We start from the raw sequence: 21,439 nt of genomic DNA on the forward strand, positions 1-21,439 counted from the left end.
TTAAAAATACACTTCAACAAATGTTCTTTTAACATCCAGATTTTTTGCGGTGCAGCCATGAGTCTTACTCACCAGTTCTTTGGAAGCTCTGAAGTTCTCTTTTGTGAAAGACGCAGAATAAGGTATTTTTCCTATTTGCAATGGATTTAGCTGAGCTTGACAAGTAACACCTCTGGCCTGGGAATGATGGCAGGAATGAAACTGGGTGACATCATACTCAGGAGTATATAGTCATTGTAATAATATATATTTCTGGGATGAGACTGTGGCTGTGAAAGGCTGTATTGTGAATTATGTAACACTGGATACTTCAGGAAACTAAGAGACTGTATGTGGTTTTGGTCAGAATTAAATGGCTCTTATTGTAATTTTTTTGCCCAGAGACTGACCTGAAGGGTTTGTCCCAGTCTAAAACATTCCATTTTTACTATAACCTTCCCAGGAACTTGGAGAAGGACCTAGCTGGAGTTCCAGAGTCATACGAAAAGCCAGCCATTGACTGTAAAGATAATCCACATCTGCCAAGTAATAGACTAGCGTACTGCTGACATCGTGGTCCTTCTCCTTCCCTTTCTGAGGGAGGAACAAGGGGAAAGGGCATAGATTCTCTGAATGTCAGCCACACTATGAAGGAAATAATTGATGTTTATGGTACTGATTAAGCCCCAAAACACAGCAGTTCATGTAATTCAGTTCTTTACCTGGTCTGTGGTGACTGCAGTTACATACATCAGTGGGTTGTCTTTGCTGGTGAATTCTGGAAGATAGATTTTTACAGATGCCGTCTTTACTGGAATACTTCCTGTTGTTACCTGCAAAGCAAATAACTCACAATTAATTCAGGTATCTGTACTTCCGTATGCATAAATTATTTGGTATAGCAAGAAAATCAGAAATCATGGAGTATGGAAGAACTGCATTCCTTTGCATCAATGTTTTTTGCACTAGGCACTTACTAGGGTAGTAATTACATTATGCCAATAGTACTGCATAGCTTCAGGTCGCTGCCTGTTTCCTTAGCAAAGCTCACATTAACTGCATGAAATATGTTTTGAAAAGCAAATACTCTGCCACAGTCAATAGGCCTGTTATTTAGTCCTTCAGAGTAGCAGTCACAGGAATGTAAACTGAAGATAATTTAAGTTTCTTCCATGTTGCATATTTGGATCAAAGGTTTTCTGAGTTATGTAATAAATGCTGTGATCTGGCTAATTCTTGCATCTGGTTTGAATGTTTAACCCTTGCCAAACTTAAAGTTTCAAAGTCCAAGCCTGCAAAGACTTGTTTTCCTTTATCAAGTTGGTAGAAGACAAATATGCTTTGTGAAAAAACAGTCTAAGTTGGCCTGAAGTTAAGCATTAACCATCTTCTAAATACGTAAACAGTGCAGGACCAATCCCTCCCCCATTCTACTTGTGCAGTAAGTGCAGACTTCATCCTTAACCTCATAAAGACTGTAAGCATTTATTCCCCAGCTATTTGCAGGTTTTTTTTTCTTACTTGACTGATTCAAAAGCATCAAAATCAGACACTGAAATCAGGAATGTTTTTGCAACTATGTTTTGGGACCAGGCTATAGGAGGAGGTGAGGCAGCTTCCCGAACGAGAACCAGATACTAACCTTAACTGAGAAGTTGAATGTGGGGCCAATATCTTCAAAATTATTCACAGTGGAAGGAATGTTATGACCAGAGTATACTTCATAAAAGTTGATGCTGGCAAGCCTAGTTAACAACCATAAAACAATACATTTCAATTTGGCAGCTGCTTTGAAAACATATGTTACTGCACATGCCTTTGTGAAACAGGTCAGAAGTACAGTCAGAGGAAAAATCAGTCACTCGTACTGCTGTTTGAATATTACCATGCTGGTTAAGAAAATACATGGTGTACCACAGCCTGGAGCCGGAGCGAGCATGTGAAGGTAAGATGGGGGGAGCTCCGCTCAGCCTCCCGCATCCCGTGGTGTTTCAGTGCCACACCGCAAGCTCCGCTCCCAGGCACAGACGGCGACTTTCAGCCTTGCAGTGGTCTCCTGCCTCAGAAGGAGCCCCCCGACAGTCCCCCTTGGTACATCTGTAACAGCAAATACTGACCGACTCTGAAGCGCCCTGACATCACAGACCACAGGCAGGCTCGTTTCCACACTGCCTGGATGTGCAAACACACAGCACCCTGCTCGTGTGCATGGTACATACCATGTAGCCTTCTGTCTCCTCTGGGACACTTTCTTCAGTATCTATGGGTTTCAAAATTTCCAAAGTAACATGAGGGTGGTTGCAACCCACCACAGCATGAAATTACAGGTGTGCGACGGAAGGATGCGGTGCGAGGGCCTGTTGATGCTCGAGGGGCTCGGCCAGCTGGGACCATGCTCAAAGACAATGGAAGCATCCCTGTGTAGTGCCACACATCCATGCACTGCTACCTGTGAGCAGCTCCTCTGCTGAACCATCCAGAACTGTGTCTGTTCTTCATCGTTAGCTTTCATTAGGAGGCTAATTTGGGCAGCCAAAAAGCAAGCTGGGGAGTGAGTTAACAAGAAGCAGATGCTATCATAATTCCTACATCAGCTCTTCCTGTAGCACAAGGTGTAAATCCATCCTCTTTACCAGTGCCGCTCTCCCTGTTTAATCTGAGCAACACCTGTGCATACAATCCCAAACTAACAATGTGTGCAGTCTCACAGAGGTGCTTCTTGATCAGTTTTGCTCCTCCACACTGCACGGTGGGTCCTTTTCAGTCCTCCATACTTCCTCCCACAGGCCCTTTCCTTGAAGGGCCTCCTCACAGGGACTGCTAGGAAAACCCACGTGAAGCATTTTCCGCTTCCTTACTGCTCAAAGCTCCAGTCCTTCCAGGATGCACAGTATCAGCCTGCTTGTCCTTGCAGGAGTCACTGGTAAGACTGATTCCCACCTCTTCTCCTGGAAACTCAGGAGTTTTTCCCTAGAAAGGCTTCACTTCAGCAAGACAACACTTTGTTCTCAACCTCTGTATTTTAAGAGGTTGCTCCTCAGCTGTATTACCTGCCTCAAGAAGGAACTATCTCCAAATAGGTACTTCCGAAATGGAAGAGTGAAAATGAGCTAACTCCAAGGGAAGCATTTAAAATTGTACCTTGGCTTAATGTATATTTCCTTTAGTTCTTTTAAAGTGATTAATCTCCAAGAATAACTATTCCTTTTATGGCAGCAGGGATTCCTTCATGCCTTGACTTGCATATGAAATTGCATTTTCTCATACTTAGGAACTGCACCTGAATTCAAACTCCTGTTTTTCCTTGAGTAACTCTTTTATAGACTCCATGCCTGGCCTTTTCTGAAGCAATGAGTGTCTGTTCATATTTCTCAGCTAATGAAATTTGCTGATTCAAGTTTGCACCATCTCAGTTTCCTAGAAGGCCGCTTAAGTTGCTGTGCTAGCCCCCTACTCAGACGCTCCTGAGCCTCTGTGCCACTGCTAACTTTGGTAACAAACACTCTGCTTCTGCCGAAGTCTCATGCAACCTTCTAAGGGAGCCGAAGGAACTTGCATCACGGACTCAAATGCTTCTCTGCAATTAAAATGATTCGAAAAATTCTGCATGACTCCAGAATTGGTGCATCTAGCCACAGTGAATGCAGGGCCTCTGAATATTGTGAAACTGCTGCTGTGGCCCCTGTTCCAGCTCAGGTCTTCCAACGCTGCCAACAGTTCTCGCAATTGTGGTGATCTTGGAATATTCGTTTTCTGAATTCATTGTTGCTGTGCATTTTTAGCAGCTTTCTCTTTTTCAAATTTCTGTCATTCTTTGAATAATTACTATTTATTTTCTATCAGTTTACGTTTACAAATTTTTGAATGCTTCGGGATGCAAAAGCATTATTCACTAAGAACTGGTGACCAAGTGCATCAGATGCAACTACATGTAGTTTATCCGCTCCCAGACACAGTAATTCAGTAATTGGGAAAGATAAATTTTTTCTTTGATGAAAAGTAAAATATCCTATCTTGATCTGAGAGTGAAACCAGTCTGTTTCTGTTTCTGTTTCAGTGCGTCCCAAATCACCAGGGGTTTCCAGGGCTCAAGATAAGAGGGCATGATATGAAGAGCAGTCTTAAAAGGAATTTTGCCTGTCTCTCTCCCCCTGCCCGCCCAGCCGTCCCTCCTTACAAAGTGCCCTTCCCAGGGTAAAGGGCCCCTCTTGCACAGCCCTGACCTGACTTCTGCGTGGAGGCGAAAGGGCTGACACCAAGAGGGAAGGGCTAGGTGCGAGCCAGAGCATCTCTGCGGGTACATGGGAAAGCGGGGTGTGCTGCTCCCGATGCCAGCACAGCTGCAGTGAGGAGCAAGGGCGAATCTGCCATGTTCAAATTACTATCTCAAACTCCTAACAAGAGTTTGTATTTTTGGTCCAAGTTCAGCAGACATGTCCATAATTTTTTTTTTCTTCCCCCCTCCTTGCTGCAAGTTTCATCTGGGGCATTTTTTTCTTTTTGTTGATATTCTTTTGTTTAGTTTTGATCACTTTAACTCCAGTTTTGATCCAATGTCACCACATTTGAGCCCAGAGGCCCAACCTTATTATATAATATACACTAATCATATTACCAAAACCACAAGCACTGTTGGTTTTTGTACCACTTACACTCACGTGAGCATCTGTAACAACTGTGCAGAGGTAAACACGGATCCATGATTTCTTACTACACATTCCATAATTTTTTACTTATAAGATTATTGGAAGAACATAAAATTCTGCTGCTGTTGATGAAATGGGAATTTCTAGCGACTTCCAAACTGAAAACAGAGTTTCACTATCTTTTCAGTGGCCTTTCAAGACTGTTACTACATTCAAATGCCTTGGCAAAATGACAGTGACTCTTTACATTATTCAGTGTACCTTGTGAAGTGAATTTCTGCATCATACCGCAAAGGAATTGATAAGTTGACGTGGTTGTCCAACTCCTGCTCTTCCTTACTTTCGCTGTTCATCAAAAGACATTTAAGTCAGGTGTTACAATATTATTTCATATAAATAAGGCATTAATACCTAACTTGCTTTCATCAGATTATATACTTTACCTCAATGCATGAAAACTTAGAACTGCCACATTCTGAAGATTTTTCAGGTTAAAATCAAAACTAATATCAAAGGATACCTATGGAAGAGAAAGGAACACACAGTAAAATGAGTTAATGGTACAACACCCAAAGGACTTCCCAATAGCAATGAAATTATTTATATGTGCAACAATCTAGAATTGCCCTGTGTATCTGAATTCTCCACTGATTCCTGTGTAATATTTCAGTAATTTCTAATACTCCAGAATTGCTTTATTCTCGCTTTCCCCTACAAATTGGCATTGTTACATAAAAAGGAGCTATTTGCATTTTTGAATTGTGTATAACTAGCTACAAACTGCAACAAAAGGTGTTCAGGATTGCTTCAATTACATACTTACACAGACTAGCACTAACACAAGCTTTGTATTCACTCTTTTCTTCCATTTGTTCCAACAGGTCCACTTTGACCAATGCCATTAAAAATTCAGAACAAACTTAACTTTCTATATGTAATTAGTTTTTTTTTATCCCCCCCCCCCCCCCCCGACATCATGTTTCTATTCCTTCTAGCAAGTTTCTTATTGCTCTAGTTGGCTGTGCTAGAGGCTGGAAGCCTACTTCTGTTCGGCCCTTGAGGAATAAGAAATTAAGTTCCACAAAACCACAGATGCCCTGAGATTTATGGTATATATGGGAAAAAGGATACATGATCTATCCTAGGGCTGTGTGGGCCACCCATCTCCTCTCAAGGCAATACTGCTTTCTTGGAGAGATGAGATTCCCAGAGCAGGAGAGGGAGCTACCCCAGGTTCACGCAGCAGGAGGAGTTTGTTGGGAATTGTGCTCATTCCCCAGGAGGCTACGCATGACACTCTCTGCTTCTGTCTCCAGCCCTCACCCTCCAAGAGTTACAAAGCTGCAGTAACATTTGGAAGCCATGGGTAGGGACAAAGGTGCTTCAGGAGCCTTTTTTCCTTTAATCTGGCAGGGAGTCACAGAAGTTTAGCCCTCTTCTTTTAATGCCTCTGAAACCCAAAGGGAAGTTAACTGTTGCCAAATCTAAGAAATCTTCACTAGCAGTAAATGCAGACTTAGGGGAAAACAACAACAAAAAAGCTTTTGTGTAACATTCAAGGTTATTTAAACATGCTAGCTGTACCTGTTGTCCTGCTCTGAAAACAGGATAGCTTATTTCGCAAATGATTGTGCTTTGTGCTGTTCCTGTCTGACACGAGACTTCAGTCCCATCACTCTGCAGAGGAAACAGACAGAAAAGTCATCTTAATATCAGGTTTTGACAAAGCAGAGAGCAAGTTCCCAGTCTGTATCTTCAACAAGACATGTATTACACTAAGGAGCAGTACAAAGAGGGGTTATGGCAGTAACTCCTAGAGATGGAGCAGACATGTGGGCCATAGGCAGAGCTAGGAAAGAGGCAGGAGAAAGGTGGTACAAGGACCAGTCCTATGTGGTTTCTTGTGAGCTGTAATGATCTTGTTAGAACTTTGTGCTGGGCTTGGAAAAAGGAATACAGGCTAGAGGTTCGAGACCATCTAAGGAACCTGAAAGTGCACAAGTTCACGGGACCTGATCAGGTGCATGCTTCAGGTCCTGAAGGAACTGGCAATGAAGTTGCTATGCCACTACCCATCATATTTTAGAAGCTGTGGCAGTCTGCTGAAGTTCCCACTGACAGAAAAAGGAGAAATGTAACTCCCATTTTCAAAAAGGGTAAAAAGGAAGACTCCTGGAACTACAGGCCAGTCAGTCTCACCTCTGTGCCCAGCAAGATCATGGAGCAGATCCTCCTGGAAACTGTGCTAAGGAACATGGAAAATAAGGTGATTTGTGACAGCCAGCATGGCTTCACTAAGGGCAAATCATGCCTGACAAATTGGGTGGCCTTCTACGACGGGCTTACTGCCTTGGTGGATAAGGGAAGAGCAAATAATGTCATCTACCTGGCCTTGAGCACAGCATTTGACATTGTCCTTCACAACATCCCTGTCTCTAGCTCTCTCAACATGGATTTGATGGATGGACCACTCAGTGGATAACAAATTGGCTGGATGGTTGCACTCAAACAGTTACGGTCAACGGTTCAATGTGGCAACCAGTGATGGGTGGCATTCCTCAGGCTTTAGAGGTGGGCATATGTGAACCTCATGAAGTTCAACAAGGCCAAGTGCAAGGTCCTGCACATGGGTCAGGGCAATCCCAAGCACAAATACAGGCTGGGCAGAGAATAAATTGAGAGCAGCCCTGAGGAGAAGAACTTGGCAGTACTGGTTGAGGAGAAGCTCAACACGACCTAGCAGTGTGTGCTCACAACCCAGAAGGCCAAACGTATCCTGGGCTGCATCTAAAGCAGCGTGGCCAGCAGGTCAAAGGAGGGGATTCTGCCCCTCTGCTCCGCTCTGGTGAGAGCCCACCTAGAGTCCTGCATCCAGATCTCTAGCCTCCAGCACACGGAAGACATGGACCTGTTGGAGCAGGTCCGGAGAAGGGCCACCAAAATGATCCGAGGGCTGGAGCACCTCCCCTGTGAGGAAAGGCTGAGAGAGTTGGGGCTGTTCAGCCTCCAGAAGAGAAAGCTCCAGGGAGACAATACTGCAGCCTTCCAGTACCTGAAGGGGCCTACAGGAAGGATGGAGAGGGACTGTTTACAAGGGCTTGTGGTGATAGGACAAGGGGTAATGGCTTCAAGCTGAAAGAGGGTAGATTTACATTAGATATAAGGAAGAAATTCTTTACTGTGAGGGTGGTGAGGCACTGGCACAGATATCCCAGAGAAGCTGTGGATGCCCCCTCCCTGGAAGTGTTCAAGGCCAGGCTGGATGGGGCTTTGAGCAACCTGAACTAGTGGAGGGTGTCCCTGCCCATGGCAGGGGGGTTGGAACTAGATGATCTTTAAGGTCCCTTCCAACCCAAACCATTCTATGATTCTATGATTAACTTGTACAGTGCTTTCTGACAGGATTTTTACAGAACTTTTTCAGACATATTTACACAACCTGAGAGCTACTTAAGTACTCTCACTGTAGAAGTTAGTGTGCAGAGCGGAACTCTATCATACTTTTTGTAGGAAAATCCGCAATACTTAAGTGTTTATTTACTAATTTGCAGAAGATTTACCATGTCATCATCCTACATCAAAGACAAACTCTTAGACCATAGACAGTTAACATCCCCTTGAAAAGTATTCCTTAAAATGTACTCTTTTGTTACAAGCATCCCTAGTAGACATTTACTATTCATCAATTTTGCTACAAAACCCCCTCAGACACCACCCATACATTCTCAGCTTGTGCTTTTCTTCCCGCTTTGCAGCAGGCACATTTTTGGTCAAAAGCTTCACTTGCAGGCTGAAATACTAAGCAAATGGGATTTTAAAGCAAAAAAAAAAAAAATCCTAGCTCCAGTGTGGTCTTTTGGCACGAGTGGAATGAGCAATTCTGCTACATAACAGGATGGGGAGGTAGAGGGGCACCCTCAGCGCTGTGTGGAGTACTTCTGCCAGTTCATTGTTCAGGAAAATGCTGCTCTTGGGCAGTGATGCATGCTCCTATCCCTCTTCTCCTGTCAGTGTAGGGATTGCTCTGGATTTCACCCCTAGGATTATCACGCACCTCTCCCATAGTGGCCTGACCACATAAGCCAAGCGCTGAAGTCTGGATTTCATCCTTCATGAATTGTTTGGGAGCAACAGTTGAGATTATAGATTTACTGCAATCCCCAAAATAGTATGTATAATTCCTTTCTTTTCCCTTTTCTAAGACAAAATTAATTAGAAGAAGAGCTTCTGGTATAGCAATCATTTCACTCTGATTGTCTAGCTGGAACATATTGTGTTGGCAGTAACGCTATTTCTATATCCAAAGGCTGTGCTTTAAGGCCGCATCATAGATGCTGCATGCTTGATTTATCAAATACAAATTCCCTGTGGCACAGCAACTGCATTCAGGCATGCTGTTGGGAGTCAAGCAGAAGATGTGGGTGCCAAGGCCTAAAGTGAGGAAAAGATGACTGAAATACTGAGGTGAGGTAAAACTCGACAGATTGCCAACTTTTATGCTGAGTTGGCAGTGTCTCTCCTTGACCTAAATAAACTGATATGCCGAAGGGAATAATTCTGGTATCCAAGAAAATAAATTGGGAGAGAGGTTTGCACACACATTCTTTCCTGGGACAGGCTCTACTAGAAAGAAAAAAAAAAAATTTCTCCGAGAACCTCAAAAATCAGTGGTAATAACAGAAACAGTGAGGTTGGGTATCACATACCGGTAAAGACGATGAAGCAAAAAACAAGTTGTCTGAAAATGTAGCCTGGATTCTGGTGTTATATGCATTTTCTTTTTTATTTCTCAATTTCACATTGAACGTTAGTCTTCTGTTTTTGCTGCTGACAACAAACTGCTGTTTGCTGTTGGAAAATAAAGTCCATTGTTGTAAACAGAGGTACCAGAACAGCTGTGGATCATGAAAATGTGTTGCCTGTAGCCAACAACAAATAACAATCACAGCAAGACATTTCCTACATTTTACGCACTTAAATCCTCTGCTTCCTAAACCCTTTGACATAAGAAAATCTGTGATAGTGTTTCTTAAAACTGAATGGAGTTAGTGTCTTCTCAAAGTGCAGACCTTGATTATGTATGGTAAAAGTCACTTTGCTGAATTTTCAAGGGCTCTACCCTGGCACGAATGCGGGCAGAGCGCGGGCGGCAGACCCGACTGGCAGTTCCAGGAGGAGGCAGCCCGCTCTCTCTGTGTACTGTACATGTATGCATATATCTGCACATGGACTTGCAATATATGCTGCCCAAATATCTGGCCTCAGCTCCCCCATGGCACAGGCTGCTGCAGGATCCTCACTGCTCCCCATGGAGGGACCCAGACTGCTGCTGCAGCTGCTGCTGCTCTCCCAGTGTGCTCCCTCTCCCGACAGCAGCCAGCCAGTCACGATTCTCCTGCATGCTCACTGTGTGTTCAGCCCTAAGGTACCAGAACCTGGGTTCGTCTAAGCTAACAAGAGTCTGAATTCTACATCTGTGTTCTTATCATACCTCTTTTTCCTTGATTAGTTATTGAGACAGAAATGCTATTGCTTTTTTTATCCCTGCTATGTCTAAGTAGATGCTGAACTATAAAGGCATTCTCATGTCGAAATTCATCCAAAGCCTACAGTCAAACCTGCTCATGAAAATTTAACTCCCACCCTCAACACTTCTGTTGATTCAGCTCTTACCCATCATATGCCTTCCGCTGAACATTCAGAACAACATCACAGATACAAAGTTCATCTTCACCACAGTCTTTAATAAAAGGAATCTACAAAACCAAAAAACATTTCATGAATGACAAGGCTCAACTTCAAAATTATCTACAGACAGCAGAGTGCAAACATCTCTAAGGTGAAGCACATTCTTGATTTGCAAGTAAGAAAATCATTCTGAAGGACATTAAAAACTCTGATACATGAACAAGTTAACACTGGATAACATATTGCTACATGTCAACTGATAGGTAGGAATGGTGCACGCTACTGTCAACCCACAACAAATGTGATGTAATCAAAGGAGTTCCATCACTCTTTTACGTACTCTTTTACTGAAGGATAAACTAACGTAAAATAGTTAATCTTTGCCATGAACTAGAAGTTCACAACAGTGACATGGCTCAACCAACATGCTTGTTATGCTGTGGTGCTGGTGCGTGCGTGTGTGTGAGCAAGCCCATGAAGTACAGAAAAAGGTATAAAAGGAACCAGGGGACACCCCCCAGGTGCCTGCTTTCAGCCCAGTGACTTACCTGTAACACCAGTTTTCACTTGCACACACCTCTTTCGTGTTTGTGGGGGCCACACGTTATGAAACTGTGTATAGCCATGCATTTTTCAGTAGTAAGTCTGCATACTTACACTATAGGCCACAGATGTAGGAGAATATATATCTAGGACAGGGCTGGAGCCAGGATTTGAGAGGCCAATGTCAATGCGCAAACTAAGTGAGTTCACTGCATCGGAAGGTTCCTGTAAAAACACATGGTTCAGATGACAGCTGTCAGCACAGCAAACAGGGTGAAAATGGTAATTCCATTGTAAACAGTAAACACAAAACAGTAGTCCAGGTGGGGTCTTCACCAGAGCAGAGTGATTCTGCCCCTCTACTCCGGTCTGGTGAGAGCCCACCTAGAGTCCTGCATCCAGATCTCCAGCCTCCAGCACAGGAAAGACATGGACCTGTTGAAGCAGGTCTGGAGAAGGGCCACGAAAATGATCCGAGGGCTGGAGCACCTCACCTGTAAGGAAAAGCTGAGAGAGTTTGGGCTGTTCAGCCTGGAGTAGAGAAGGCTCTAGGGGACCTTATAGCAGCCTTCCAGTACTTGAAGGGGGCCTACAGGAAAGCTGGAGAGGGACTCTTTACAAGGGCCTGTAGTGACAGGACAAGGGGTAATGGCTTCAAGCTGAAAGAGGGTAGATTTGCATTAGATATAAGGAAGAAATTATTTTCTGTGATGGTGGTGAGGCACTGGCACAGATATCCCGGAGAAGCTGTGGATGCCCCCTCCCTGGAAGTGTCCAAGGCCAGGCTGGATGTGGCTTTGAGCACCCTGATCTAGTGGAGGGTGTCCCTGCCCCGGCAGTGGGGTTGGAACCAAGTGATCTTTAAGATCTCTTCCAACCCAAACCATTCTATGATTGTATAAATTGACAATGCTTAGTAAAATCATACTTGTTTTAAACAAGAAGAAGTAACTGTACAAAGCTTCATTTCTTGACAGACATAATTTTGTGAGATTGCCTGGTGTGGGCTCCTCTGTAGCTTTTGTTGCCATTTCCATGATAAAACTGATTTTCCTTGGATTCCTGGAGACTCTACTCATCACAGTCACTTCTAGGGCTAAGAAACATGCAGATTCTCTGCAACTGCAGGAGCTGGTCCTCAAAAGTCATCACCAGGTGACTTTCATTTTCACCTAGCTGCAGAAGTCAAATTCCTATTCCATTCTTCCTTACCATCACAGAGAGCAGCTAGGCCTGAGCAACACTAAAACACAATACACCTCATGCCTCCTCTGTTTCTTAGTATTGGATGAATACTCTTCTAGCCCTATGGCTCATGGCTCCACAATGGCATTATATGTCATCAAAAAGTCAAAGATATTTGCATTGAAAAGCAAAGCAGGAATCAAAGTCTTCTACCTGACCTAGCATCATGCAGGGGGCTTAAGGCAACTTACAGGGCTGTGTTTGGTCTTCAGTTCTAGAGAAAGATGGAGACTTGCTTATTTTTATTTTTTTCCTAGGTGTATACCTAGGGTTAGCCTGCACCAGAAGTCTGCCTGAAATGTTGTTAACTTGAGAGAAAACATTTGCATGTATGTCTCAGTTCTTAGAGAAGAATCTACTCGGAGGGAAATTAAAATCTATTGAAACTATGGACTATGGGCTCTGTGTTATGTCAGAGCTGAATTACATAATTAAGAACTGCCTCTTCTGTCCTAAAAAGTTCTGCTGAATTTGACAGTTATTAGTTTCTTTGAAATCAGAATCTTACTAAATATTTTTCAGTTGTGGGGGATTTGAGAAACATAAATCATTGAGTACACCATGCATGAAATTCATGTTACAGACAAAAAGTTAATCGTCTTCCTCTGATCATTTTTGTTGCATAAGACTGCTTGCAATTGCACTTACCTGTACACTGAAGACGTCATGAACACAATTCTCCTCATGACGTACCACAAGATCCCTCTGCATGTACCTTTCATTATTTTCTTTGAACAATCCTCTAGAAGTCACTCTAGAGGACTGGAGATCTGCATCCAATGTTGCATTGTACTTTATAGCTACAAGAAAAGTATGAGTAAACTTTTTGCTCAGTATGACTGCCCATGATCTCATTACTATGCTCAACATTACAGAGTGACCAGGATTTCCAAACCACACCAAGTATTTTACTTTTATTGTAGCTAAACACAGAGCAGTCTCAAAATGAAAAAAAATTCTCTTGTGTTTTCCAAAGCAGCCAAACAGGTTTAAATCCTGACGTAAGTTCTCATCCACAGAGAGCACATTAAATGGCAATCAATTCAGTCTCCACTGCAGATGTCTGAGCCTGCCGCTCAGGCAAGAAGCCAGTCAGCAGGGCCAGGATTACACTAGATAAAGGGGCCTTGCAACCATATCTCTGAACTCTGAGGGGACTGTAAAGAATCTGCATCTTCTCTGCAATCACATAATAATTTCTGTCTTCTTCGCTTCATATTATAACTAATATGCTGTGGCAGTTCAGCGTTAATTTTATAGCTCACAATCATATGTTCCTAAAGGCATTACACATAGCACTGAAGGAGTACAATTGGTGTTATCCATGACGCTTAACTAAATAGCTTCATAAGAGGTCAGTGCTGGTCTCAGAGATATTTGGCTCTCTCCTGTCCTCTGGAAAGAAGAGCTTCTCCCCACTGACATCTGCACTGAGCCTATGGAATTTTATTTTCTTTTTTTTTTCTGAAGAGAGAAGTCTGCAGTCTGCTGTTGAAAGCAGCAGGTTCAGAAAAAATCAGCTTCTTGCTAATGATGTTATCTTGGTTGAACAGCAAGAATATAGCTCTCATTTATACATCTCATTTTGCATCAGTACAGGCTTGGGGTGGATCTGCTGGAGAGCAGCTCTGTGGAGAGGGACCTGGGTGTCCTGGTGGATGACAAGTTGACCATGAGCCAGCAGTGTGCCCTGGCTGCCAAGAAAGCCAATGGGATCCTGGGGTGCATCAAAAGGAGTGTGGCCAGCAGGTTGAGGGAGGTTCTCCTTCCCCTCTACACTGCCCTAGTGAGGCCTCATCTGGAGTACTCTGTCCAGTTCTGGGCTCCCCAGTTCAAGAAAGATGAGGAGCTACTGGAGAGAGTCCAGCGGAGGGCTACAAGGATGGTGAGGGGACTGGAACATCTCTCCTATGAGGTGAGGCTGAGGGAGCTGGGCTTGTTCAGCCTGAAGAAGAGAAGGCTGCGAGGGGACCTAATATATACTTACAAATATCTGAAGGGTGGGTGTCAGGAGGATGGGGCCAAGCTCTTTTCAGTAGTGCCCAGCGACAGGACAAGGGGCAATGGGCACAAACTGAAACATAGGAAGTTCCAGCTGAACATGAGGAAGAATTTCTTCCCTCTGAGGGTGACGGAGCACTGGAACAGGCTGCCCAGGGAGGTTGTGGAGTCTCCTTCTCTGGAGATATTCAAGACCCGCCTGGACAAGATCCTCTACAGCCTACTGTAGATAACCCTGCTTCGACAGGAGGGTTGGACTAGATGACCCACAGAGGTCCCTTCCATCCCCTACCATTCTGTGATTCTGTGATTCTGTGATTCTGTGATTCTATACAGTTAATTCCTCACTTTTCAAAGATTATGGAGCCAGTCATGAAAGTAGGACTTAAAAACACTTCCTCAAGCACTTAAGTTTTATAATGATTTTGCCTTACTTGACTTTCAAACTAATGTATCTTTTGAATTTTCACTACTCATTTGAATAATGGACTTTTGAAGAAATTAATGTAAGAGAAGTCACTGAAATACTCTTACCCACTTGATTGTTTCTCTTAGCAGGTCTAAATGTAGCCTGAAAACATATTTTGACAGTTATTTCTGTGTTCTTGTTCAGCAGACTGATTTTCTCAGGTTTAAAGGAGGCAATTATGGACACATTTGCAATGCTTCGTGACCTGAAAAATATTTTTAAAAGGTTCCATGTGGTTTTCAAGAGCCCTGGGTAATGTAGAAGCTGTTGTCTATTACTGTCTGTAAATGTAATGATGATTTTTTTGGTTCCCAATGTAAACATTTTTAAATGGCGCCAGTAAAATTATTTTTCTTTGCATATAAGTGAATTTGTTGATATAGTAGCTTTCAGTAAACACAATAAATAATTTATCATGCCAAATTAATGGATAAACAATGTATTTATACTAATGCTCTAATCCTTCCCTTAAGATAACAGAGAATGAAGCCCTTGTCCTGTTTTCCCAACAAGTAACCTTCTTCTGCTCCTTTAGGGAAGTTACTGAGCTCCTCTGAAGAAGAAGGGCGATTCTTCATTTTAATTGATAATCTTATTTTTCAGAAAAACAACTTTCACATAATTAATCAAGAGTTTGAAGAACCATTTCAAAGGAACCCTGCATGTAAAAACAAACACTTTAATCAAAAGTGAAACTCATTAATCAGACCAACTGCCAGAGTGCAAGAAAAATTAGCATCTTCAGTAATCAAATTTAAATAAATGCTGGTACTCCAAGCAGCATAATTTTCTTTACCAAAATTCCCACCAGCAGCAGTTCTAGTGCCGGTCAAAAGTCCAAGTGACCATTCTTTTTTAATAATATTGTTTCATTATGAAGTAAGTAGCAATTCAGTTATGTTTTTCTTCTTACAGTGGGGAGCCTCAGGCGAGAAGTCAGGTGACAGATACAAAAGCAAGCTACATTTTAATTTAGCTCCTCAGGCAAGTAGTAGAAAATACACAGTACTTAGGAAGGCAGAACATGTGGGTTCTGTGAAGCCTTTCTTTGTTTTATTAAAGTACTCGGATTGCCCTGGCAAAGGCCACATGCCAGAAAAGATGGGTTTCTTGCCAGAAATAGGTGCCAGCTCTCTTTCACTGCTCTCTGTCCTTACCCTGCAGGACAACTCTCTTCTCCCTACTAGCCTACTAGCCAGCAAAGGTCACGCAGCTTGTGTGCGATGTGGTTTCAAGGGTCTGAGGCTCAGCTATCAAATTATGCTGTGGCTACTGAAGTACAACCTGCTGTTACAAATACCTTCCAGCAAGCCCCATTCCCTGCTGCTGCCCTGTCCCTCCGGAGCAGGGGTCTGTGCAGCAGCAGTGGGCAGGGGCATCTCCTCATCCCTGCCCAGGTCCCTCCTGGCAGCCCCCGCCACCCAGCTTTCCCCCATGGGCTCTGGCTCTGCCCCCCACGCTGTCTGCGCTTTTGATGGTCTGGCGATACACATTTAAAAGAGGTGTAGTCTAATGCTGCTTTTCAGCTAGCTATGATAGCAGCGATGAGGCAGTAGCGTGTTAACTCCGAACACAGGGAATGAAAGAGCTTTTTCGTTTGTTTGTTTTGCTGTTTAATTAATTAAATGCTCAACTTGCAACCGAATCATGAAGCGCTTCCTTTCTAAAAGAGTTTACCAACCATAGCAGAACTGCATTTCCATCGGCACCAACTGATACATCAGTAATGTCATCGTCGTCTAAGTCTCTATGGCCATCTACTGATCTTCCAAAGAACTGGAGCCGTTGTCCAAAAGCAGAATCCGATCCTAAAATTTTCTGGAAAAGAGAGTTTGATTACTGAGCTTGCCACAAATGTGCTTCAGTCTCTAGACAGCAGCCTAAGCAATAGATTTTCACCAATACTCCCTGTATACGCAATGTATTGTTTAAACAAAATGCTTTTGTGGATGTTTTCTCAGATGCTTTTAAATACTTTTTCTTCCTCTGTTGGAGCAGACAAGGGACTGGATTTTTCTGTCTTAGGAGCAGATCAGCTAACTGACTGCTGTATGCCAGTTAGTACTTACTTGAAACTTTTTCCATCTCACATGAAGCAACTCAAAGAATAGGAAGCTTAACAGGACTTCTAACAAATACTTTCTGCAACCAGAAAGTCTGCATGGAAAGTGACGTTAAAATTACCACTACAAGAGCATATAGCATATGCAAAGACCCTTGAAGTCTTTTCCTTTACTACTACATCTTTATAATTTACATAGCTGGGATTTATCTAATCTTCGTTGCGGTACACCAATGCTAAAAAACTGAACAATGAATGTCAAAAAATGTATAGGAAATAAGCTGACATCATACACAGGCACCAAAAATTGTAAGAGGCTCAGACGGAGCATCTTGCAGGTCCTCTTCCTCTACATGCTTCAGTTATAAGCACCACATCTTCAACCAGGGCATGCTGACCACTGAAGTAAGGAGAGGCACAAAACTTGAAACAAGCCATGAGAATAACAGTACTCCTTCAAGAGGATGAAACAGTAGCCAATCAAAAGACAGAAAATCTTTCTGTTTTCCTCTAGGAGATCTAAAGGCAGAGTACAGCATTACGCAAGAAATTTGTTTACCTGAGAATATTTGGCACGTACAGTCTTTTGAAATCCATTGTAAATGTAAATTGCTCCAGAGTTTTGATTTTCCAGTGGTGCACCTATTACAACATCGTTAAAGCCATCCAAATCAATATCTGCAAGCACTGCGATCGCTGATCCAAAGCGTGCATTTTCTGACCCCTGTGGACCTTCCAAGAGTTTTTGTTGATCCAAAATACCCTTTAAAAAAGGAAAAAGAAGAAAAAGCAAAAACACAGCTATCATTGCACCAGATTAGACACAGAAGCAGTATCTATGTGCATTATTTTTTGTTTCTGTTTTCCAGTACATTCCCCTTGGACTGCTCAACCCCAAATTCCTTCCCCATTGTATTGCCCATCCAGTTTGCATTATGTCTCAGAGTCTTGGCAAGCATTACGCAGCAAAATCAAACCATGCTATGCAAAGCACTAACAGCAAATATAACCATATGTATGAAGCTTAAATGCTCTCACTGTCCTCATCTGACTGTTCTGAAAGTTTCACAATACATTGAAAAATACAGTTTCCAGTTTTGGATTACCAGTTTTTATGCAGAGGGAATGGAAATTATGTAACTGGACATAATTCTTTGAAACAGAAATGGAATTTCCTTACTAAACTAATGCAAAAAACATGTGTCCAAATGCTAAACTCCTGACCTCTCCAGTGCCAATGAAGAAAGAAAGATTGGAGATCTTGATAGTTAAATAATCACATTTACACTAGCTTAAATTCAACTCTCTGGCAAATATCATTCTCATCTTTAATCTCAGTTATCACACTGTGCTTAAAATTTTAGAAATACCAGCCAAGTTATTTATTAAAAATGACCAGAAAAGTATTATTTGCGCAACATGGACAAGTTGCACAAATCCAGTTTTTTTAAAAAAGAAAAAAAAAATTCTTTCATTATTCTTAACTTTTAAATAATTTTAAACCTAACATTTGACAAAGACTAGAAGTTGTAAGGATTGTCTTTCAATTTTTTCAGCTTTCAAAACACACATAAAAAAAATCCCTTCATTTTTCTTTTCTTCTGTATTTTGCGCCTAATTCCACAGTCCCAAAGACCAATGTCAGCTGCCAGTAGTACCACTTCCAGCACCTACATCTACCCTGCAACTGCCTTAGGATACAGTTTCCTGTTGCTCTAGGATGATCTGACTGCCGCTGAAGAGGATGATCCTTCCTCTCTATTTATCTGATGATTGCAATTTACCTAGTAGAAAGGCCATGTTCTGTTTTCTCTGATGGATAGCAGGTATTAATTTACACTGCATATCCAGACATCCAGTCATTAACTGAGACACTGTTCAAAAGTGCCAGAGGCTTCAGGACTGTTAATACAGATATTCTGAAAACACCTGCTACAGGTCTGAATAAAAAACAGTCAGTCAAGCATCAGACAAATAACATAGCTTCACTGAACAAAGGAGACAACATGAGTAATAGCAAGCATCCAGTGTGAAAGCCTACAAAACAATGCAGAACACTGGCAGAAGAGCTTTTATTAGAACTTCTCTGGGAATACTGTTAGGTGTTGAAACAGATTTGCCAACATCAAATGGCAAATAATTAATTAGCAAAAGCCTCGAGCTAAGTTTTTCAGAGAAAAGGTCAATCTAGTGTTATGATTGTGGACAGTGCCTAGCACAGTGCCTAAAACCCGGACCAGGGAGCCCCCAGAGCAGCAAGCCCCTGGTCACTAATAGTGCTTAGCTATTAACTTGCTTATTGACTCCACTTTGGTCTCTTCCAGATGGCTTACTCCCAGATTACATGCACGAGCAGCTCTGGGGAAAGTTTGCACCTGCTCCTGACGAGCAGTATGGGTGAGATCGCACGGGGAAGGGCTCCATCCACAGTCATCTAACCAGGCAGGCTTGGCGCTATTTATCCCTGCCCTTATGCCCCACCCTGGGAGAAGCACATGCTCCGTTTCTTGTTACAAAAACATCACTCGCACTATTTCCAAAGCTTTGCAAAAGGTACACTGAATAGTGACTTAGAGACCCTGAAGAGATCCAGGGCCAAAGGCTTTTTAGCATGCATGTGGCCAGTCTGCTTCGAACAAAGCTAGCCCAAGCAACGCCGGCCTGAGTGAGCCAGCTGCACCAGTTGGCTGTGGGGCCAGGGATCGGTCTTCTGATCACTCTGATTTAACAGAAAAGACACTGCCACTAAGTACTAATGCAGTTTGGACTGCTTTTTCCTTGGTAAAACTGTAGTCCAGGGAACAACAGTAAATCCCTCTAGCTGCAAACAAAAATGTCAGCACTTCACAGGGATGGAGAGGCAGGAAGCTGAATCCAGCTTTGCTACAGTGCCATGCTTACCTTTGTGATGGAAAACATATATACTCTCCCTTCCTCTTTCTTCAGGTCATTCATAAACATCGGTGCACCCACAAGCAGCACATCTGTCACAGAATCCCTGTTAACATCCACTGAACACACCACACTGCCAAAGTAGGAGCCAATCTGAAATCAGCAGTAAGAGTCATGTTTATATGTGGATTTTGTAAAGCATAATGTTTTAGCACCTACCTCAGAAAAGTTAAACCCAGAAATATTCCAATGCTAATGAATGAAACTGCCCATTGGAATAGAATTACTGTATAACAGACTCTAGTGCTTGAACAATCATACGCTTACCATGTGCCACCTTTTCTGCCCAGTAGCTGCTGCTATGGCTTTACCACTCAGCAATAAGAATGCAAACAGGGAATAAGCTATAGGAGGTATATTTTTTATACTAAACTGTGCACATGAAACTACCCCAAGTGTGATTTCTCACTCTCAGATTTGTCTCACAAACAAAGCCAAACTGATCTAAACTCACTACTCTTTTCCAATTGGAGAAAAAGAGAATGAGCTTCCAAATATCTCTTTTGATGTCATCTACTTCACAACTTCTCAGGCAGAGTGGAGCTCACCGAGTCTCTCCCAATTAGAAATGCTGACAGAATGATACATTAAGTAGCTTTGTATATTATCTTGTACCACTAACTGGATGACTTGCTAAAATACTGCTTATGAGTTACAGTTAACCTTATTGAAATAGTCTAGTCACAGAGAAAATTCAAGTGGATTCTAAATGCATTGCTAGAAAGAGGGATTTTTAAAGCAAATGCATGGGAATTTACTGCTGAGACAATAAAAACAAATGCCTGCAAAATCTGTGTTTGTGACCAAAATATACTTGCCTGCTCGCCCCTCTGGGACTGCACAATTGTGATGTTACCATCACTGTCAACATCATAAACCACTACTTTGCCAGTGTAGTTGGATCTTGGTGCGCCAGCAACAAAATAGACAGAGCTCTGAGTTGAGAGAACAGCAACAGAATAACCTGGGGAGAGAAGCCAACATTTAACATACGTGAGAGATGATTAACTACAAGCCATCAGTTGCTTATCCATGAAGGCACAGAGGATGAGCCAATCTGGTATGTTAGTTGCAGAGAACGATGCTTCCAGACAGGAAGTTAAGGTGGCAGAAAATTTGCAATAGTCTTCAGGAGAGAACAATGACACACTGATCAAGTTCAAGCAGGTTTGCAGAATAGCATGGACAATAGTTTAGCCTATTCAGTAAAACATAGACCACAAAAATGTCATGCTTGTGAAGGAGATAGGAAAAAGAGTGCAAAGAGCATACTTGGAATGAAGGAATAAAGAGAAACATGAGATGAGCATTTGGGCCAGCCTTCAAACTGCGGAGGAACACCTAGCTTCTGCAAAGCTTGCAGTGCATTTTCCCACAGCTCACTCAACCACAGCACGCTGCTTTGGCTGAATAGAAAAGGCTCTACTAATAGCTTGTCAGCTGAAGGGTTTAGGTTGATTGAACTTCTTTGAACATTTTAATCCTCATTGCCATTATTCTAAAATTACTTGCTTTCAGGAAATGTCTTTTAGTACCTGCAAATATTTTAAACATGCATTAGCACTATAAATCTAGCATTAGTACATATTTTACATTTCTGTGGTTTAATTACAGCAAATTTATTTTAACAGAAGAAAACAAAATCATCCTTTATAAAGACTACAGTTGAACTGAATGACAAAATCTCAGTGATTGGGCAGAATATGCAGGTCTTTAGAAAGCTGCAGAACAATGTGAGGAGCGCAGTCAAAAAGGATTATGCCTTGGTCATTACAGGTACCAGTCTAATTCAGATTTGTGTTCAGACACTGTTTTTCTAGGGAGACAGCATTATTGGAGACTAGAAGTTCAACA

General features: G+C 42.4%; 1 protein-coding gene across 1 annotated transcript in view; it reads right to left on the reverse strand.

The window, feature by feature from the left end:
* Window positions 1-21,439, reverse strand: part of ITGA2 (integrin subunit alpha 2) — a 69,824-nt gene that overhangs the window by 9,858 nt on the left and 38,527 nt on the right. The window contains exons 12-26 of the mRNA XM_075411330.1: window positions 20,404-20,549; window positions 19,535-19,678; window positions 17,193-17,396; window positions 16,253-16,389; window positions 14,637-14,776; window positions 12,750-12,901; window positions 10,971-11,081; window positions 10,299-10,381; window positions 9,332-9,473; window positions 6,210-6,302; window positions 5,069-5,145; window positions 4,887-4,970; window positions 1,622-1,724; window positions 702-812; window positions 73-177 (exon numbers count right to left, since the gene is read on the reverse strand). Coding sequence (XP_075267445.1) covers window positions 73-177; window positions 702-812; window positions 1,622-1,724; window positions 4,887-4,970; window positions 5,069-5,145; window positions 6,210-6,302; window positions 9,332-9,473; window positions 10,299-10,381; window positions 10,971-11,081; window positions 12,750-12,901; window positions 14,637-14,776; window positions 16,253-16,389; window positions 17,193-17,396; window positions 19,535-19,678; window positions 20,404-20,549 — 1,832 coding nt within the window. The remainder of the gene's footprint in view (window positions 1-72; window positions 178-701; window positions 813-1,621; window positions 1,725-4,886; window positions 4,971-5,068; window positions 5,146-6,209; window positions 6,303-9,331; window positions 9,474-10,298; window positions 10,382-10,970; window positions 11,082-12,749; window positions 12,902-14,636; window positions 14,777-16,252; window positions 16,390-17,192; window positions 17,397-19,534; window positions 19,679-20,403; window positions 20,550-21,439) is intronic.

This window comes from Opisthocomus hoazin, chromosome Z, assembly GCF_030867145.1.
Source record: "Opisthocomus hoazin isolate bOpiHoa1 chromosome Z, bOpiHoa1.hap1, whole genome shotgun sequence".
Taxonomy (NCBI): Eukaryota; Metazoa; Chordata; class Aves; order Opisthocomiformes; family Opisthocomidae; genus Opisthocomus; species Opisthocomus hoazin.